This window comes from Nannospalax galili, unplaced genomic scaffold, assembly GCF_000622305.1.
Source record: "Nannospalax galili isolate Female #2095 unplaced genomic scaffold, S.galili_v1.0 scaffold514, whole genome shotgun sequence".
Taxonomy (NCBI): domain Eukaryota; kingdom Metazoa; phylum Chordata; class Mammalia; order Rodentia; family Spalacidae; genus Nannospalax; species Nannospalax galili.
The window spans coordinates 1,737,930-1,759,640 of record NW_008336076.1 but is presented as its reverse complement, the minus strand read 5'-3'; the positions used below and the strand labels follow the sequence as shown (position 1 = coordinate 1,759,640).

At 39.9% G+C, this 21,711-nt stretch overlaps 1 protein-coding gene across 2 annotated transcripts in view; it reads right to left on the bottom strand.

The window, feature by feature from the left end:
• Positions 1-21,711, bottom strand: part of Slc38a11 (solute carrier family 38 member 11) — a 62,431-nt gene that overhangs the window by 12,812 nt on the left and 27,908 nt on the right. For both annotated transcript variants that reach the window (XM_008830908.3, XM_017797578.2), the window contains 3 exons: positions 8,039-8,109; positions 6,857-7,018; positions 3,223-3,335 (listed from right to left, as the gene is read on the bottom strand). In XM_008830908.3, the coding sequence (XP_008829130.1) occupies positions 3,223-3,335; positions 6,857-7,018; positions 8,039-8,109 (346 nt within the window). The remainder of the gene's footprint in view (positions 1-3,222; positions 3,336-6,856; positions 7,019-8,038; positions 8,110-21,711) is intronic.

Genomic DNA, 21,711 nt, shown 5'->3' with positions numbered 1-21,711 from the left:
CACATACACAATACACAGCAATAATAAGTATTCTTTATCAGTCGGTGATTTATATCACAGACCCAGAGCGTGGCATGCCAGGGTCATAACACATACATATTTTAGGTATAAGAACTCTCTTAGGGAGCTGGAGAGATGGCTCAGTGGTTAAGAACACTGACTATTCTTGCAGAAGACTGGGGTTTGAATCTCAACACCCATATGGCAGCTAACAACTGTCTGTAACTCCAGTTCCAGGGGATCCGATGGCCTCTTCTGTCCTCCGCAGGCACTGCATGACATGGGTACACTTACCTACATGCAGGCAATACATGCATACACATAAAATAAAAATAATAAAAAAAATTTAAAAAAGAACTCTCCCAGAAAGTTTCCTTATCCTTCTTGAGTAGTAAAGTAATATCCTTTACTAAGGGATAATCAATTCAATATGAATGAATTCCTTAATTTGCCTTTCATTCACAAAGAGGAAAGGGAAATTGAGAAGCGTTCATCACTATTTTCTATGAATACACAGATCGGGAAGCTAATCTACAGTCACTTATTCAATGCATCCTACTCAGTGATAACTTTACAAAAAGAGGATGTCTAGGAGGTGATTTCTGTTCAGATTTGATATCTTGACTGAAGATGTACAACCAATGTAAAGGAACAAATAGAGATCCTGTTATGGCAGGATAAAAAGGATCAAGTAGAATTTAGAGGGAGCTTCGGGCATCTAGACCTATCTCCCTTGAAGCAGCCTCCTTATGGCATTCTGGGAATGTGACTGACCTATGTGAGCTTGAGGTGGGTATAAGATTTAGAACAGAATTGCAAGCTGAGGGCACAGTGTAAAGAAGAGCAAAGGGGAAGGAATGGGAACATTATTTATGGAGGATGAGAAGAATCTCAACAGAGCAGTGACTGTGCAAAAAGCCAGTGGAAAGGGTCAGATGTCGGGAGCTCTGAAGAAGCTGACAGAGTTACCTCACATAGTTACCTAGACAGGAGACATTCCACACAGATTAGTCACTCCAACACTGATAAAGATCTAATGATGACACTAATGACTTTAGATGAACTGAATTTGATGTTTTCCCAAATTTATCTCATTTAAAAGCCACTATTACATGCACCTGTAAGATGGGGTTGTGAGAGTGAAATAGTGACTTACTGAGGCAGGCTAGCAAGGGATATTTATTAGGGGTACACTCTTTTACCCCCTTTATATGTACCTGGCTATTTTTAAGTTTTTATATATATTAATGGCTTGCCTGCATGTATGTGAGTGTACCCATGTGTGTGATGCCTAAAGAGGCCAGAAAAGGGTGTTGAATCCCCTGGAACTGGAGATACAGATGGTTGTTAGCACCGTATGGGTGCTGGGAACAAAACCTGGGTCCTCTGAAAGAGCAACCAGTGCTTCTAACTGCTGAGCCATCCCTCCTGACCCATGCCAGGCTATTTTACCCATGAAATGATGATGTTTTTATGTTGGTTCTCACACGTGTGTGTGTGTGTGTGTGTGTGTGTGTGTGTGTGTGTGTGTGTGTGTAAAGAAGAAGCAAATGGTGAGGTACAGCATTCGTCTGCATGGTATTTGCTGTCAGGGAGAATATGCTGAGTTAGTTCTGCCTTCTTGTCATGGTAGCTAGAACAGAAAGTCATTTCCGAGTACTAAAGGCAGATGCTGCAAGTGAAGTGACTGAGACTATTCGCATGCAGCTGACCAGAAGCCATGTGAGCGCACAGCATCTGCTCTTGCCAATCTAGAGATCCGATCTGAACCTAAGATGCTGGGCAGACACTGAAAGAACAGCATTTCCTTCACCTAACGATAGTTAGCAAAGTGTTGGAACAATGTTGAATTTAAAAAACCTGCAGATAGTAACCCTTAGTTTACTCTTTCTCCCTTCTGTGAAAGTAGAGGACTGGATTGTGAGTTATGCATTTGTGAGTGAGAATGCTGACTAGAAAGAGCTCACTCAGTGCCCAGTATCCCCTTTCCTGTCCCTGCGCTGGTCCTCATGCCCAGAACTGGCCTATGGGGAGAAGCCTGCTGCCTTACGAAGTCTGTGGATTAGATAGGATATTTAGGGCTCTGTTGAGGGTTCACCTCATACATTAGCCCCATTCACAAGGTGTGCTGTGTAAACAGCTTCTAGGAATGGATCCTGACTAAGCCCCCTTCAGGGTGATTCCTGAAAGAAGCTCTGTGAAGCAAGGTCATGGGTTACTGCTAATGCCAGAGGATGTGTGGCTGACAGTGTAAGAGGTTCCCGACAAGCCACATCACCCAGTTTTGCAGAATCAACTCTCTTTCAGCTCATCTTTCTCCACAAATTCTGGTGGATGGTATAACATACTTTGAAGGCGACTTTATAAATGAAATATATATATATATATGTATACGTATATGCTATATTGCATATTTACGTTACTGTTTTTATTTTTACATATGTAAATTTAAAAATACTTTATTATTCTTATTTTATGTGTATGAGTGTATTGCCTGCACTCATGTGCACCAATGTCGTGCAATGCCCATGGAGGTCAGAAGAGGGAGTTGGATACCCTGGAACTGGAGTTGTTGGTTGTTAGCTGTCAGGTGGGTGCTGGGATTCAAATCTGGATCCTCTGTAAAACCAGTCAGTGCTCTTAACTGCTGAGCCATCTTTCCAGCCCACATATGTAAAATTTTATTTAAAATGTTTCTATTACATATAAATTTAAGTACATCTGTAAAACAATAGTTTTAAGTTGAACTTTAATTCTTCATAGAATATATGTTACATAATTTTGAAAAACAATAAAACCAACTAGAACCTGGCCTATGATAAATACTGACATACAAAACGGCAAAATTCTGGAAAATATTTTTTAAGCCTTCATCTAAAGTCTTTATGAGACTGCTTTCTAAAGAAGGCAACCACCTTAGTTTGACTGTTCTAAAGGCTGCCTTTCCCTTTGTAATGAAGTGGTTATATGTGTGTTATGATAATATAAACTCAACCCCCAAGTATACTTTACAGGTCCAACTTTTGAAAACAAATCTTTTTATAAATATTTGAATATATATTAATCTTTAGATTTTTATATTTTATAGTTCAAAGAAAAATTTTTATAAAGCTGTCACCTGCCTCGTGCTTGGGAATTTACTTGTTGAGTATCTATGTCTTCATAAATTAAATGTAGTAGAGAAATTACCCAGGGAAAGTGCTGGAAAGGGACTATGCTCACCTCTCTGGTCACAAAGCATTCAATTGGGTATGTCAAAATAACAGTGATGCCATAACAAAACCTTCCAAAGGTCACCAGGTCATCACTTCTGCAGTAATTTTCAAATAAGTCTCCTGGAGAACAAGAGAAAATGTGTTTATTTACAAGATATCAAGTACTGGAGAAAACTAAAAATGAGATATTTTATATAAAAGTGATGCTTTCTGTTTCCTTTCTCCTTTCTTTCCCTCCCTCCCTCCCTCCCTCCCTCCCTCCCTCTCTCTTTCTTTCCTTCTTTCTTTTTCTTCTTGATATAGGGTCTCCCTGTATCCCCAGCTGGCCTGGAACTTGCTATGGAGATGAGGCTGGCCTCGCTCTCACAAAGATCTGCCTGCCTCTGCCTTCTGAGTGCTGGGATTAAAAGTGTGCACCACCACGCCTGACTTGTTTTCATTTCTTTTAATATAAAATTGTATTTAGTAACGGTATAATTATTGACTGATATTAAAACCAGTACATGCTCCATTTGAAGGTAAATGCACCACTAATAATTTTTCTTATTTGGTTTTTGGTAGGCTTGCTTTAAATTTTTAAATTTGTGCCAACTTTAAAAAGTACTTTTTTTTTTTCTTAGCATCAGAATCAGCTCCCTCTTATGCATCGCCTTTGTAAATTGCTTCTGGTCTTTGTTTCTGCCAAGTGATTGTGTTATTTTTTTAAAAGTCTGTTAGAATAAACAAATTTCTCTTTGAAATGCTATTCTTAGGTCAAGGACAATCCTGAGAGGAAGAGTAGACCAGGACATGCTGGGAGCTGGGCTTCCTGCACCTCACACTATAGGGGCTGATCATAAGCTCAGGACCACACCAAGGAATTCCAAAGATACATTGTCTTTCGTGTCATCTGATGTATCCAAATTTAAATGCATGTTTTAATGGTTCAAAATGAAAATAGGAAGGGTTGATTCCAGGAAAGAATGTTAAATTTAATTAGCTCTAAATGAAACAATAGACCATATATATCTCAAGCCAATTCTTATTCAAAGCCTGTCTAGTTTCAGAAATCCATGAAGAAATGCAGGGTCCTAACCAGGTCACCGAAGACATCAGCACACACTTACTGAAAACAGTGTTTGGGCCTGTTCACTTCCTGAGCATAATGTGCTTAAATGAGGACACTGCAGTTGCCTTTTTTCAATTAAACTAAATGAAATTAGATCAAAGCCACGTATTACACTATTTCAGAAGAAGAAAACAATACCTCTGAACTGATTTTCATTGAAGAGCTGGTTCTTCATGAAGAACTAGTACCCTTCATGAGCTTCCTCTTTCCAAGACATACTTAAGTGACAATTTCCCTTCTCTCCACCAACTATATCAGATGGATGTCTGATATTTTTTGGTGTCCGTTTTGGGGACATTAAACATCATTAGAGAACTGCTTTGAAATTGCGTAGGGTCCAGCACTGCTAGATAAACAAGAACCAGTGTTCTCCTTGCTAACCTCCACTAATTACCAGGGCCTGCATCTCTTCAACAGTCACCAGGAATGTCAACAAGACTAGGGAGTTCTCACTGCCTCACAAACGGATTTACCCACTGAAAAAGGGAGAGTAGAAGCACAAACAAGACAGCTCTACCTCAAGAGAAATGACCTAAAGAAGCAGTGGCAGTTTATTCCAGCCTGAACATAAGTGTATTTTAGAGAATTATAGCTAAGGGGGGTAAAACAAGGGCAACAACAACTACATCCAATATTTGTCTGCTTGGTTACATAAAGAAGTGTGTGTGTGTGGGGGAGGGGTGTGTGCATGCATGGGTGCTTGTGTCTGTGTGTGCACTTGTAGATGCCAGAGGAGAATGTCAGATGTCCTGTTCTAACTCTTGGCCTCATTCCTTTCCAGGCGGGGGCTCTCACTGGAGCTGGCTGCCCCAGTGAGCCTCCTGTCTCCAATGTTCCATCTTCTAGCAGAGGCACAGGCCCATGTGGTCATATTAGGCTTGAAGCGTTTCTCTCTCTCTCTCTCTCTCTCTCTCTCTCTCTCTCATCGAGACAGAATTTTGCTATATATTGCATGTTCCTATCTTCCTGCCTCAGTCTCCCACACATTGGGATTACAGACCCAGGCCACCACATAGAACTGTTATAAAGATTTAATTACATCAGTGCAATTACTACTGCTAAAACCACTAGGAAGGTGTGACTAGTTAAAAAAAAAAATCTATGCTTTGCAGAAGAGGCATTTACAAACCAAGGTCCTATGCTGTCCAAAACCCTTAGGCCATTCGTCTTGGCACACTGTAGCAACTGTATTGCATGTCAGTGTTTTGAAACAGTCTTATGAGGACTTTGAAGGTCACTTCTAACTATACTCTCCTGGAGCAAGTCAGTTATATTTTTTACTGCATTGGTATCATGTTAATCATTAATTTTTGTTTTTTAATCTTTATTTTCTGAGAAATATCAGCATACAATCACAGTGACCTATAACTTCTACTCAAATCAAGGCATCCCCTTTCCAAAGAGTACCTCAGTGTCACAGAAAACTGAACCAAGAGCTGCTAGAGGCTGAGAGACAACCTTTAGGGTCTTGGCTGATCCAAATGGGGGAAATCACAAAAGAATGGAAAGCAAACTGAACTTGAGCATCAAAAGACTTATTTTCTGGTTTATTACCAGCCAGCTTGGGCAAGTTGCTTCACCTCTTTGTGTCGTAAGCAACAGGCAGAACTCGTTATTCCACTTACCTTCAAAGGGTTATTGGAAGGTCAAGTGAGATACTAGCCCTGCAAAGGCTGTGGAATATATGAATCACAGCATTCAGCCTGCTGTCACACTGTCGTTAATACTACACAATGGATGACTGGATGAAAGAACAGGTCAAAGGAAGTCAAGAGAAGACCACTCATTTGCTGGGCCTGAGTGATACAAGAGAAGTCACTTTGGAGACAGGTCAGAAAAGGACTGTTTTAATAGGAAAGATGATGTTTGTCATTTAGTTTAGAATGGTACAGTCAAGCAGAAATGTCCTACAGGTGGAGATGAAAAGCAAGTCCTGTAATAGGAAGAAAGTGGTGAAAGCAATCAGAGACTCCATCTACAGAAAAACAGCACCCCAACCTCCAGGTGGGTGGGAGATCAGAGAGGCGAAAGAAAAGAAAGAAAAACACAACATAGAGAAAGAAACAAAATATTAACACAAAGACAAAGAATAACAGTGACAGTACAACAGTACCATTTCCTCAATGAGAAGAAAATTGGAGCCAAGAGAAGATGCTCAGTGGTTAAGTGACTCAGAAATATCCAGGAGGACCAGAAGCAGAAAGGGTATCAACTCTGACACTGGGAGGCCATTGGTACCTTGTGAAAGCAAAGATGCAGTGTGTGAAGCAGTGGGGAGGGGAGCTGGAGTTCATGTTTGGGAAAAAACACCCAGAGGAACAGAGTACAGGATCACAGAATGAAGGTCCATGGATTCAGAGCAGAAAAATTAAGAGACAGCACAGAGAGTCAGAAGAGTAGAGCAGAAGGTGGAGGGGTGATGGTTTGGAACAGAACCCTGGAAGAATGGTACCCAAAGTGAGCAGAACATTGGTATACTGGAATCAGTCCACATGCACACCAAGACAGGATGTGGATGAATTTTTTATTTTACCTTGAGTAAAGCCAGTAAAAGTCAAGTATCCACACGCAGCAAACAGCACAGAGATAAACACAGAAACCAAGATGGAGATGTGGATGATGTGGGACCATTTAGCTACTGTGGGCTCTTCCAGAGAACCATAAACTAAGAAGCAGTTATGGTGGCAAATGAAGGCTGTAATACAAAAGAAAAATGCATTACTAAACAAGCAGTAGGGTTGTGTTTCCGTTTGGAAAACAGAGATGCATGCCATTTTAGAATTTCAATTATCCAAAATTCAAATATATTCATTTATAATACTAAATACACCAGGAAGTAAGGTTTTAAATATGCCTACAAATGAGAAAGTTCACAGCATGCTTACATAGTATCTTCATGTGACTTTTGACACAAACCAGCCTATCCAAGCTTCTCTCCCATTTGTCCTCTCCTTAAACGGCTCTTCCTATCTTAAGGAAAATCTGAAAAAAACCCGTTATTATCTGTACATGACTTTATTTTTGCCATCCTGGGCATTGAGTAGCTTTAGATATTCAGCCAAATCTTTTTATAATATATTTTTATTGATTTGAAGATTCCATACAGTGTATTCTGCTCACATTCAGACACCTCCCCCATTTTCACCCCTACCTTACTACCCCAGGCCAGGCTTCATTTTTTCTACTATTGTTTGTCTTTTTTTTTTTTTTTTTTTTTAAGGTCTATGTAGTCTAATCTGTGTTTTCCAAATGCTCATGGGTGTGGGTCTATCCCTTGGAGTCTGGTCAACTTACCAGCTGTCACACCAGTAAAGAAAAATGACTCTCCCTTTCCCAGCAGTTAACAATTGCCAACAGATTCCAAGCTAGGGCTGGGACTTCTTGCCCACCTCCCTCATTCTTTCCAGTCAAATCTTAATCCTTTCTGCACAAGATTTTTAAGAAGTCCATAATATTTGCTAGACTTCTAAATTAAGAAACACAATAACTGTAATGAATTTCCTGCATGAAAAACAGATTTCTCCAATTAGAAGCAAATTTTAGTAATGAATGAGAAAAGTTTGAACCTAATTTTATATTAGCACAAACTAGATCATAGGCTGTTAATGGGAAGTCTAAACCTATGAGATCTACTGTCAGACATAACCATGAAACAGCATCTTATTATGGAACAGATGATGCTGTTTTGAGAAAGGGCTTTAACCCAGGTACTTACCAAAGGACATAACTCCAATAGCTTGTATGGCATTGGACTTTGCAAATACCCAGGCATCTTCTGTTTTAGGTCTGGAAGAGAATCAGTTGATTTGATAAGTTATTAAACAAACATAATAATAAATATATCAGAGAAGTGGAAATAGTGTCATGTATTAAAATAGAATATCTTTTAATAAAAGAAATTAATAAGGGGCTCCAATTAATCTTACTGACATACATTTTCTGGGAACATCAATGTTATCTCAACCTCAGGTCCCCTAAAATGCTTGTTGAATACTTGGATAGATTCTAGGTTTATATATATAAAATATCTTCTGACTTTGTGATTTGGGGAATTTATTTGCTCAGTGAATTTAACAACAGAAGTTTTTATGCAGTCATCACATGAGATTCTCATGAGGGAGATACCCAGGTCTGCATGTGGTGTAAACCTTTAATTCCCAACACTTGGGAGGCAGAGACAGGCAGATCTCTTGAGTTTGAAGCCAGCCTGGTCTTCATAGTGAGTTCCAGGCAGCCAGGGTTCCATAGTGAGATGCTGTCTCTAATAATAATAGTGATAATAATGATAATATCGATAGCCAGTAACTTCCCTTTATTTACTTCTTCAGTTTTTCAGGCTCAATTGACCCAAGGGAAATTTTCTTATTGTTACAATTTAGTGAGGGAGGCAGACATGAGCTAACAAGGACCGAAAATGTACTGATCATTTCTCAGGAAATCTGCTGTGTTATCTCATTTAATTTTTTTAATTAAAATTTTTATTTATATTTTTATTTTATGTGTCAGTGTGTATTGCCTGGATGTATGTTAAGTGCACCCATGTTGTACAATGCCTGTGGAGGTCAAAAGCAGGTGCAGATCCTGTGGAACTGGAGTTACAGATAGTTGTTAGCTGCCATGTGGGTGCTGGGAATCAAACCCAGGTCCTTTTGTAAGAGCAGCCAGTGCTCTTAACTGCTGAGTCATCTCTACAGCCCCTCTCCTCTAATTTTTGTAGTGACATTCAATTATTATCATCATTTAACATACAAGGTCAAAGCCAATCTCTGCAACATGATCTAGTTTTCCTAGTCTCCACAGATAACAAGCAAAGACCTTGAATTTTATCTTCTTGGTGTGTTCCATCCAAAATCTTTTCCATGTAGGGTTCTTGACTTTTTTATCTGTTGATACACTTCTTACAAGGAGTTTTGAAAGATATACATTTAAATTTTTATTTGTTTAATCATTTATTTATTTGTCTTGAGACAGTCTCACTAGGTAGCCCAGGCTTGTCTCAAACTTGTGAAACTTTTGTCTCAGCCTCTCCAGTTCTGGGATTAAAGGTGTGTTCCACCATGTCCAGTTAGATAATTCACTTTAAGTGTCTCAAGTAGCCTATATTCTAGTGGAATTAAAATCTCTATTATCAGTGGCTGAAGAGAAGGCTGAATGGTTAAGAGCAGTGGCTGCTCTTGCAGAGAGGACCTTGGTTCTGTTCCCAGCACCCTCATGATGGCTAATAACCATGTGTATTCCAGGGGATCTGACACCCTCTTCTGGCCTCTGTGGGCATTACATCCATGTGGCTCACATACATTCAGGCAAACACTCATAAACATAAAAATAAAGAAAAACTGTCCATTCTCAGTAGGGATTAGTGTACCTGATTAGTACTGTCCCCTGTACTACCAATAATAATGAACAACAAAGGACTCAAGGTAAAGAAATAGCCTTGTGTTCTTCTGGCCAGTTCTATTTGTTATCTAAGGTATGACCTTAGCCAAGTTAATTGATCCGTGCTTCAATTTCTATATCTATAAATTGGGGAATAGCACTAGATCTTAATTTCCGAAGTTATTATGCAGATTAAATGAAATACAATGTGTAAATCTTCTGGAAGAGGGACTGTAACAGTGTATATTCAATATATGGTTGTTAGCGTTATAAGCACTGTTTATTAATATCTAATGTTATGTAATAAAAGATAGCCAAAGTCTGTACGTAGGGCAAACATTCATAGAAAGGAAAGCCTTGAACGAGACTCAAAAGAATGCATGACGATACAATAGGCGGCCATTCTGGAAAGCACGCAGGCACTGGAGGGTTTAAATAAAGGGGGCCGTTTCCAAGATTGAATCCCAGCTTTCATGATTGTGGTTCATTGTATAACGAGGACACGAAGAGTGCTTTTTATTTTCTTGCAGTTTGTGGGATTTGTCAGTATATCACCTTTCTTTTCATATACGAAATGAGCAGCTGCAGGGCGAAGAGAACTTTATGGAGAAACCAGGCTGCAAAGGAGGCCTGGCTGTTCCCTGGCTGCTCTGACCTGCTTTTTGAGTGGGAACTGCTGCCACCTGCTGCCTTCACTGCTCTTACTGCAGACTGTGTGCAGGAGGGCAGCGGAAGCCAGGCAGATTCTAGACTTAAGGTGGAACACTGATACACTTTTTAATGTCTTTAGAAAATGATACAGATCGAGCAGTTCTAACAGAAGACTGCCTGACTTTATAATATGCTCTAAGTAAAAGACAGGATGTTCCAGAGGGAAAGGGGTCAGAGGAGGAGTGGGAGGAGAGAGAGAGAGAGAGAGAGAGAGAGAGAGAGAGAGAGGTGAGAGAGAGACCCTGGCATATTTTTTGAGTTGGCAGAAATTTTAATTCTCAATGTGGCTGAAAAAAATGAAGTTATAATTCTTCTGAGTTTAGACTATAAATATTAAAATACAGAAATATTAGCAAATATAACCATTAATGGGGGGAAACACGGATTTTAACAGTACAATAAATCATATGATTCAACAGTCATTTTCTTTTTTCTCTTTTTCTTCCTCCCTTTCATCCTCCTCCCCCTCCCCCCTCTCGACAGTTCTCCCTGTAGCCACCCACAGCTGGCTGAGGACTCTCTATGTCAGCCGGGCTGGCCTCAGTCTCACAGAGATCTGCCTGTCTCTGCCTCCTGAGTGCTGGGATTTAAAGGTGTGTGCCACCATACCTGGCAAGATGATTTCTTTCTTTCTTTCTTTCTTTCTTTCTTTCTTTCTTTCTTTCTTTTTTTTTTTGGCCTTTTTTGAGACAGGGTCCCCCAGTAGCCCCAGCTGGCCTGGAACTCACTATGTAGACCAGGCTGGCCTTGAACTCACAGAGATCTGCCTGCCTCTGCCTCCCAAGTGCTGGGATTAAAGGTGCATGCCACCACACCCGGCTTGGGCTGGAGGGATAGCTCGGCCATTAAAGGCTCAGGCTAACAATAAAAAAAATAAGATGATTTCTTTTAATCAATAAATTTTTTTATGTGTATGAGTGTGCTGCCTCTCATACGTAAGAGTACCACATGTGTACAATGGCCTCCTGATGGAGCCCCGAGAACTGGAGTTACAGACAGTTGTGAGTCACCATGTGGGTGTTGGGAACCGACCCCAGGTCCTCTGCAAGAGCAGCCAGTGCTCTTCACCACTGAGCCATCTGTCCAGTCCCTCAATAGTTGTTTTCCTAAGCTTGCTAAACAAGCTGTTAAGAACTTCTTTAACCCAATGAAGACTATCTACAACAAAACATGCAGCAAATAAAGCATCTCAATCGTAAAAGGAAGAATGTTACATTCAAAATAAGAAACCTGACAAAGATATTTCTTTCTAGTGCTTGTAGGACAGGTTGCTAAAGTTCTTAGCTAGTTCAGTGAACTAAACAATAAGATGTGTAATTATCTACACACAGCACAATTGTGTACATAGAAAATTCAGGGACTTCAGTGACAAACCATTGAAATTTGTAGGAGTACTCAGCAAAGTTGCTGGATATAAATTCAATACACAAAAAGTAACATTGATTTACAGCACTGACATGTTTTAAAAAGTGACGCTGGGGCTCAGTGGTCAAGGGCCCTGGCTGCTCTTGCAGAGGACCCAGCATCAGTTCCCAGCACCAAAACGGCAGCTAACAACAGTCCATAACTCCAGTTCTAGGGGATCCGATGCCCTCTTCTGACCTCCATGAGCATTGCATGACACAGATGCATTTACATACATGTAGGCAATCTACTTATATACATAAAATAACATAAAAATAAAATATTTTAAAAAATTTGAAAAGTGGCACTGACAACAATAACACTATTTTAAAAGAAGTGCATAATTTTAATGCTGCTATAATTCTATTGAAAGATACAAAGAAATATAGAGACACACCACGTCTATATTTATGACTTAATATTATGTGGATGTCAATTTCTTCCAAATTAACATTCAAAGAATAATATGATATTGAAGAACAACTGCTTTAGTTGTTAAGTGCTAAATGTACTGAAGTGGAAATACATAGAATAAAATAATGAGGGAATTTAGTGAGCATTAGAAGAGTGAAACCTTGTCCACAGTAATCATTAGTACACACTTTACAAATATACCGACCACTGCTACAGGTTGTTGTTATGTCAATACACAGGAAAGGCATAAAAGCATGAGCAAGGGTGACTTTAACTGAGCATGACAGCTTCCTGTGGGACAGATAAGCGAGTCAACTTACAACATGGCACTCTATTGCTGTTTAAGATGAGAAGCAACATATAAAATTATTTCAAAAAGGTCTAGCACAAATGCATTGTCAGAGGATGGAAGGAAGAAGAACCATTTACCCCAGTGGTGTAGCCACTGGTAAGTTGCCTGGACTGCAGTAAATAGTCCTCCATCTGTGTTCATGCAAATAACCCTAATTTAACTCAGTGGCTCTCTCTCTCTCTCTCTCTCTCACACACACACACACACACACACACACACACACATGCACACGAGACATGAAGGTAGGAGGGGGAGCAGTAGAATAAGGAGTTCAGCAGGAGAAGGGAGACCAGAAGGAGTAATGGGGGATGAATCAGATCAAAATATGTTGATTATATGTATGAAATCAGCAAAAAATAAATGAAAATAAAGATCAACTACAGGGGGCTAGAGGGATAGCTCAGCATGTAGAGGGCCTGTGATGAAAGCATGAGGGCCTGAGTTTCAATCATGTCTGTGTCTGTAATGCCAGTGATTGTCCCACAAACAGGACAATCCCTGAAGCTCATTGGTCGGCCAGCCTAGTTGAACTGATCAGCTCCAGGTTCCAGACACTGTCTCAAAACAGAAGGTGGAGAGCAATCAAGAAAGATACCTACAGTGGACCCTGCGCCTGGAGACATGCAGACACGTGAACAAGAACATGCATCACACACAACAGCAACAGAGATTTAGTACAAGTTCCTGCTTCCTCAACTGCATGTAGTTGCATAATACTTTCTGTGAAAAGCCTCTTTGGATCTTAATCTAATTTTTAACCTTTAATAGTCTTGGATTTTCTTTCCCTTTCTACTTTCCTTCCTCCCCCCCCCCCTTTGTTTTGATACAGGTTTTCACTCTGCAGCCAGGCTGACCTGGAACTAACCATTTCTGGCTGCCTTCAAGCTTACAGTGATCTTTTGCCTCAGCCTCCCAAGTGCTGGGATTAAGGCATGAGCTACCACCCCCAGATTTGACCTTGAATTTTAATGAATGATCCACTAGATCTTTCTTATTTTCTAGTTATTTATTCAACTCATTGAAAATTTAACAAATATTTGTTAGCCACTCTCTGTGATTATCATTATAATAATCATTGGGAGCGCTGTAGTAAAAAGTAAGGAGTAAGAGGTGAATTATTTTATTGTATTCTCTATATTATAAAGCAGAATAGCCTTGTACAATAATACTTTCTGTAATGATGGACACGATATTTGTGTTGTCCAATATGTCTGGATTAGCCATATGTGGTTACTGAGCATCAGAAATTATGGCTTCTGTGATCAAGGAATTAATGTTCATTTTATCTCATTTCAGTTGTTCAGCACAGACATAAAAGAAGTCATTCAGGCTATTTTTATTTCAGGAAATTTACTTATTTTCTAATGGCCTAAAAGAGAGAAATTACCTACCGAGTTTTGATTTTCCTCTAGCATACTTAAATGCTCCAAGTTGCAGTTTGCTGTTTATCATTTGAACTTACTGAGTGGCAAGTAGACTTATAAATAACAGTTCTAGATGCTTTAAAAGAAAGAGTTCACATGTTTTGCCAGCCCTCTAGATCACCAAATAGGGCATTTGTTGTCACAGTAACACCTGGCAGCATGCACACCTGCAGCATACCTTGTCATAGGATGGTAGTACCTGGCTGCATGTGCACCTGTAGCATACCTTGTCATAGGATGGTAGTACCTGGCTACATGTGCCCCTGCACCATACATTGTCATAGTATAGTAGTACCTGGCTGCATGCACACCTACAACATAACTTGTCATAGTATAAGTAGTACCTGGCTGCATGCGCACCTGCAGAATACCTTGTTATAGTATAAGTAGTACCTGGCTGCATGCACACCTACAGCATAACTTGTCATAGTATAAGTAGTGCCTGGCTGCATGCGCACCTGCAGCATAACTTGCTACAGTATAGTAGTACCTGGCTGCATGCACACCTACAGCATAACTTGTCATAGTATAAGTAGTACCTGGCTCCATGCACACCTGCAGCATAACTTGTTATAGTATAAGTAGTACCTGGCTGCATGCACACCTGCAGCATAACTTGTTATAGTATAAGTAGTACCTGGCTGCATGCACACCTACAGCATAACTTGTTATAGTATAAGTAGTGCCTGGCTGCATGCACACCTGCAGCATACCTTGTTACAGTATAGTAGTACCTGGCTGCATGCACACCTGCAGCATACCTTGTTACAGTATAGTAGTACCTGGCTGCATGCACACCTACAGCATAACTTGTTATAGTATAAGTAGTGCCTGGCTCCATGCGCACCTGCAGCATAACTTGTTACAGTATAGTAGTACCTGGCTGCATGCACACCTACAGCATACTTTGTTACAGTATAGTAGTACCTGGCTGCATGCACACCTACAGCATAACTTGTTATAGTATAAGTAGTACCTGGCTCCATGCACACCTGCAGCATAACTTGTTATAGTATAAGTAGTACCTGGCTGCATGCACAACTACAGCATAACTTGTTATAGTATAAGTAGTGCCTGGCTGCATGCACACCTGCAGCATACTTTGTTATAGTATAAGTAGTGCCTGGCTGCATGCACACCTGCAGCATACCTTGTTACAGTATAGTAGTGCCTGGCTGCATGCACACCTGCAGCATACTTTGTTATAGTATAGTAGTACCTGGCAGCATGCGCATCTGCAGGGCATCTTGTAAAATTACAGTAAGGTTATTATTATAACAAAGTAAAACAGTTCAATAAATATGAATTTGGAAGTTAGCCAGATTTTTGCCTCAGATTAGTTGAACTTTATTCGTGTCTGTGTGCTGATTTACAGTTCTTCCTAAATTTACAGGAGAAATGAAATAGATGGGCATAGGCCTGTGCCCACTATAACCTTTCTGTCATGTTAATTTGGCTTAGTTTTAACACCACTTTTTCTAGAGACATGTGACCCAGGAAGGTCTAGAATTCACCATGTAGCTGAGGATGACCTTGAACTTCTGCTCCTACTGCCTCCATTTCATGCATTCTGGGATTACAGGCATTCACCACCATGCCCAGTTTCATGTGATGCTAAAGGTTGAACCCTGGACTTCATGCATGCTAACTGAATACTCTAATAACTGAGCTATGTTCCTGGCTCCTGAGATGAAACTTTGCCAGGGGAATTTAAATACATAATTGAGCTGACAGAAGAAATGCCACGGACATTCTGAAGTGTGAGGAACAGAAGATGAAAGGTTAAAGTGATCAGAACCTAAGGGACTCTTGGGGCACCCTTTAGAGGGCCAACATATGCATTCTGGGAGTCCCAGAAGGAAAAGAGAGAAAGAAGGAAGAGAAAAAGAGATGTGAGGTGGCAGCGGAGAGAAGAACAGAGATACTACTTGAAAAAATTATGGCTGAAATTTTTCCCAGATTTGGTTTAAAACTTGAATATCATGAATATGAACATTAAAGAGACTTAATGAACTAAGGAGACCTCAACGAGATCTGCTCTGAGGCACATGATAATTCTCTTTGAAAACTAACCAGTCTGCCTGTCACATATAAATTTCCAGTTAGAGGAATCTTACCTTTTAGTTCAAAGATAAACTTTCTTCCTTCAGTATTCATGCATAAGGAAAGTTGTGAAATGGCATATTTATATTTCATCATGGAAAATAATGAAATAGTGACATTTAGGCTGATTTCTTGAACACTACGACTACTTTCTTCTAGAGAGCCAGAATCCAGTTACCTGACTGGAAAACTTACAATTTTTCTTTGGGGAATTATTTGGAGGTCCCGAATTTGTTTTTCCTAAGGTTTTAGTCTTGGGAGAGATGTGTCAATGTAAATGTTTAAATATTTTACAAGTAGTGCAAAGTAATTTTCCATGATTTTGCCAAATCAAACTTTCATTTGATGCATAAATATGCATAAGCAATCAGTACTCAGTTTGGAGTATTATGTAAAGGAATATTTTTAATCCTTGACTGTCATAGAGCTCTTCCTAAAGCTTTCACTTTGGTACTAAGACAAATGGTTCTCAACTTTTTCTATTTTTTTCTTAATCTTTTGATGAAGTATAAAGGAACAGAACCTATGAATTCATGGGTATAGAAGGAACCAGAAACCCAGTAATTGGATAATTTTTTGTATGTTTCTCATTAACATAAAATTCTACATATTTATGTGGTACCATGTGATATTTTGATCCATGTATATACAAGGTAATTTTCAAAGCAGAGCAAGCATATGTAGAGAGATATATATTCTCAAACATTTATTTTTTATTATGAAAATATTTTAAATCCTTTCCTCTGGGTTTTTAAAACAGAATTTTACTGTTATCTAGGGTCACTCTCCTGCATATAGAACATACAACTTATTTCTGTTATATAACTGGCTTTCTGTATATTCCTCCCCAGCCTCTAGTAATAAGCATTCAATTCTTTACCTTCTAAGAGACCAACTTTTTTATATTACACAGGTAGGAGATACAGTGCTTGTCTTTCTGTGGATTTGTTTTCTGTAATGTTCTCCGTTTCCTTTTTTTTTTTTTTTTTTTTTTTTTTTTTTTTAGATAAGGTCTGACTATGTACCCCTGCCTGACCTAAAATTCACTATGTAGATCTGCCTGTCTTTGCCTTTTTTTTTTTGGTCTTTTTGAGACAGGGTCTCCCTGTAGCCCCAGCTGGAGCTGGCCTGGAACTCACTATACAGACCAGGCTGACCTTGAATTCACAGAGATCTGCTTGTCTCTACCTCCCAAGTGTGCCACCATGCCCGGCCATGATCTCCATTTCCATCTATGTTGAGGCAAATGAAAAGATTTGATTCTTTTTTGTGGTTAAATAGACTGTGTTTAGCCCATTTTTTTTTGTTAATCAGCTGGTGGACATTTAGGTTGTTTCTTTAGCTTGGTTATTGTAAATAGTGCTACAATAGGCAATTAGTTAATTTTTGAAGAAGAATTATCTACCCATCCCCCTCTATTAGGCCAAGCCTCCTATTCTTCACAGCATAGTATAAACTTGACACAGAAGGAAATAACTTCCTAAGTCATAAAGTGTATTTCTTTTTGTCCTTTTGAAGCAGGGTCTCCCTGTAGCCCCAGCTGCCCTGGAACTCACTATGTAGACCAGGCTGGCCTTGAACTCACAGAGATCCACCTGCCTCTGCCTCCCAAGTGCTGGGACTACAGGCATGCGCCACCACACCTGGCATAAAGTATATTTTTAATGAAATGAATCTCTACTTAGACAGCCATGTAAATCAATAATCAGAATCCATATTTAATTAATTAAATATGAGAAGATGGACTATGTGGGTTTATCTTCTCTCCTGAGACCCCACTAAAATGTTACTAAAGGGTTTTTTAAAAATATTTTTTATTTATTTATTTTATGTGTATGAGTGTATTGCCTGCATGTAGGTAAGTGAACCCATGTCATGCAGTGCCCATGCAGGACAGAAGAGGCTGTTGGATCCCCTGGAATGGGGGTTACGGGCAGTTGTTAGCTGCCATGTGGGGGCTGGGATTCAAACCCAGCCTTTTAGTTCTTCTAAAAGAACAGGTCTTCTGCAAGAGCAGTGTTCTTAACCACTGAGCAATCTCTCCAGCCCTGCTACTAAAGGATTTAAATGGGGATAAATTCTCCAGGGAGAGGCTGGTCAGAACAGACATCAAGAGAGAAGATATTCTGAGAAAAGGAAAGTGGACACTTAGGCCATAACCACAAGGAAGAGAAAGCTGGTTTGCTTCACTCCCACCCTTAGTGTGCAAGGCTCAGACCCAAGAGAGTTACTGCAGGTGTTCCAGTAAAAGGAGGAAGTGAAGAAAATGGGAGCTTTTGGATCTTGGAGAGAGGGTGTCCTACACAGGGGAGTCCTAAGGTGGCAGTACAGGAGTGAACCTGGATGGTAATCTGTGTAGAAAGCACAGCGGTACAGAAAGCTCTGAGAGTGATCAGGGAAGTAATGAGTTTGATTCATTATCTTATATGTCTGAGCATTGGAAGAAGAGTGATAAAAGTGATCAGTTCAAAAGTCAAACAGGATAAAGCGCAGGAATGACTTTTCTTAATGGACATAATCTGGACGGAAGACTTAATTACACCCAGCAAAACTGTGCACTTCAGAGTGTTGCTCCTGAAACTTCCAACAGGGCACCTCTGGGTCCAGAGGCTCAGGTAGCCTCATATCTCTGGGTAGCATCTTTTCAAACTCTTAGCTATGCAGAGGCCCCTGCTTAGCTGATCCAATTTTGGTAAAGCCTGATTTTTGTTGAGCGCTTTATATTAACCACTTCCACCAAACATAGCTGAGAGCTTAGTGTTCTGGATACCACACAGGCACATTCAGTGGTTCCTGTCCCACCACAGCTGTAAATGACAGATCTGACCACTTCCCCCAGCTCAGTGTCAGCTGGCATCTCGGCCACTGCCCCCTTCCCAGCTCATTTGTACTTGACTCTGTTTTGTACAACTGTGCTTGAAATGAACATAAATTTAAAAAGCTGCTTGGAAAAATTTTTCTTGGGAATTGCTCTAAATATCAAAATCAATCCATTTATTTTAAATACATTTTTTCCAAAAGTTTATTTAATATTTATATAAAACGACACTAATTCTTTTTTTTCTTTTTTTTAAAAAATTTTGTTTTGGTTTTTTTGATACACAGTCTCACTCTGTAGCCCCAACTGACTTGGAACTTGCTATGTAGATCAGGCTGGCCTCGATCTCAGAGAGGATCTGCCTGCCGCTACCTCCCGAGTTCTGGGATTAAAGATGTGCATCACCACAGCCCACTTTGATTCTGATTCCTTCAGTCAGAATGTAGTTTGGGTTTTTCAAACACGAGCCATGTGAACCATGCATTAGATCAATTCCCAAGAAGAATTTTCTCAAGCAGCTTTTTAAATTTATGTTCATTTCAAGCACAGTTGTATAAAACAGAATCAAGTACAAATGCACTGTGAATTGGGCAGTGGCAGAGGTGCCAGCTAACACTGAACTGGGGGAAGTGGTCAGATCTCTCATTTGCAGCTGTAATGTGGCAGGAAATGTTGAGATGTGCCTGTGTGATATTCAGAAAATCTTAAAGAAAATCTTGATATCATAAATATATTTTGTCACTTGGGCTACCAGCGTCTTTTGATTCTTATTATCATCAGTGTTTTGCTTTTGTTTCTATTGTCTCCAATTCTCCTGTCAACTCTTTATGAATTGCTGCTGTGTTTATGGTGGTTTGTTTGGAGGGTGTCTGTTTCAATCATGTCTCCATCTTATTTTTTGAGATAGGGTCTTTCACTGAACCTGGAACTCAATGGTTAGGCTAGCTTGGCTGGCCAGCAAACTCCAAGGCTCTTCCTATCTCCGCATAGGATCACAGGCACATACAGGTGGGCCTGGCTTTTTTTAATGTGGGTGCTATGGATTTGAACTCTGGTCCTCATGCTTGTGCTGTAAGCACTTTACCAACTGAGCCATCTCTCCAGCCTCCATACTTTTTAAATATTATGAAAAATTGCCAAAGTTATAATGTTGCTTGGTTTTTTAAATATATTTTTTCCACAAACAACTCAAAATATTAGTTTATATTAAAGAGATGTAATTTTAGATGTGAGGTCATTATTTTCACTGAGATTCTATTGGGCTGCTCCTTGTTTTAGCTTATGTCTTGTAAGATCTTGTCACAGCAGGCTCTCTGACAAATTTCAGAGTCACATCTCCAAACCCTGGGTGACTTTTACTCTTTCCTTCATTGCCCACCTCCAAGGCTTACACAAAGCGAAGATATCAAAATATTAAAACCCTAGTATATTTCCCCACAAATGTTTCCTTGTCTATCCCTGTGAATAGTGTAGAAGGTAGGTAGGTCCTGTATGCTCCCCCAGCACCCTGCTTACAGTCCCATTAGATAGTCTGTTGAGTAGAGGGGTGTGGTAGCACAGGCCTTAGTCTGAGTTACTGAAGGAGAAGAAGAGGGGGAAGGCCACCTCATCCCAGCAGCCTGTCACCAGCTTGGCAATACAGCAAGACTCCATCTCTTTCAAAGGTCAAGCAAGGCCTAGAGAGATGGCTCAGTGGTCAATAGCATAACCTGTTCTTCCAGAGGGCTGTGTTTGGTTCACAGCACACTGGACAGCTCACAACTGCCTGTAACTCAAGCACTAAGGGATCCAAATCTTGCTTCTGGCCTCCTTGGGCATCAGCACACATGTGGCATACATTCACACAGACATAAACACACAGACACACAGACACACAGACATACGGATGCACATAAATGAAAAGTTAAATTTAAAGAATAAAAGAACAAGTAAAAATCACCTGTTGAGGTCATGTTTTTGTGCTAATATGCCCCACTATACCCCTAAGAAGCAATAATAGACCCAAAGAAAGGCTTTGGGATACATGTGGCTTTATAGACCCACAACCCAGAAGCCCAACTACTCAGTAGGCATTTAATGAATGTTAATTGATTGACACCAGACTCTTGTATTTTCTTTCTTTGGTGGTGAGTTCTGGACCATCTACCAATCTAAATGCCTAAGCTGGAAACTGTGGTCGACCATCACTCCAGGCAGCTCCGCTCCCTCCCTTAACCCCTTCAATTAGGCACTAAGTCTAACTCATTTTATGAGCTTAAAATTTCTTGATTTTTTTTCCTCCTCATTTCTGTCAGCCATGTACATATATTATTCCAGTAATCCCTTGCCTGGACACCTGCTATAGGCAGCCTTCTTCCAGGTTTCCCCACTCCCCTCTGTCTTCATCTCTGCTTCAAGAAAAATCCAATTAAAATGGAGGCTTTCTTTGGCCTCATGTGCTGTCAGTGCCCATCAGCTAAAGAACAAAGTAGGTTTTCTGGCCACTGCACTGGAGCCTTCCTTTTGCCTTGGATGCTGCCAAACTGTCTGTGCTTATTTCCTTTTATATTGTAGATAAACTTTCAGCCCCCCAAACAAAACTCTAATTTTATCTTCTGCACAGTATTTGGCTGGGGTGATGGAGAAGTGGGGGTCAGTGGGTGCCATGGTTTGAATAAACAATACGAGCACTGAAAGTAGCCTTAGGGAACTTTTCCTTGATAGTAAACGTCTTTATGTGAAATTTTCATTATCTTAAGACAATTCTTTTTTTTTAATTAATTAATTAATTTTAAAAAATTTATTTA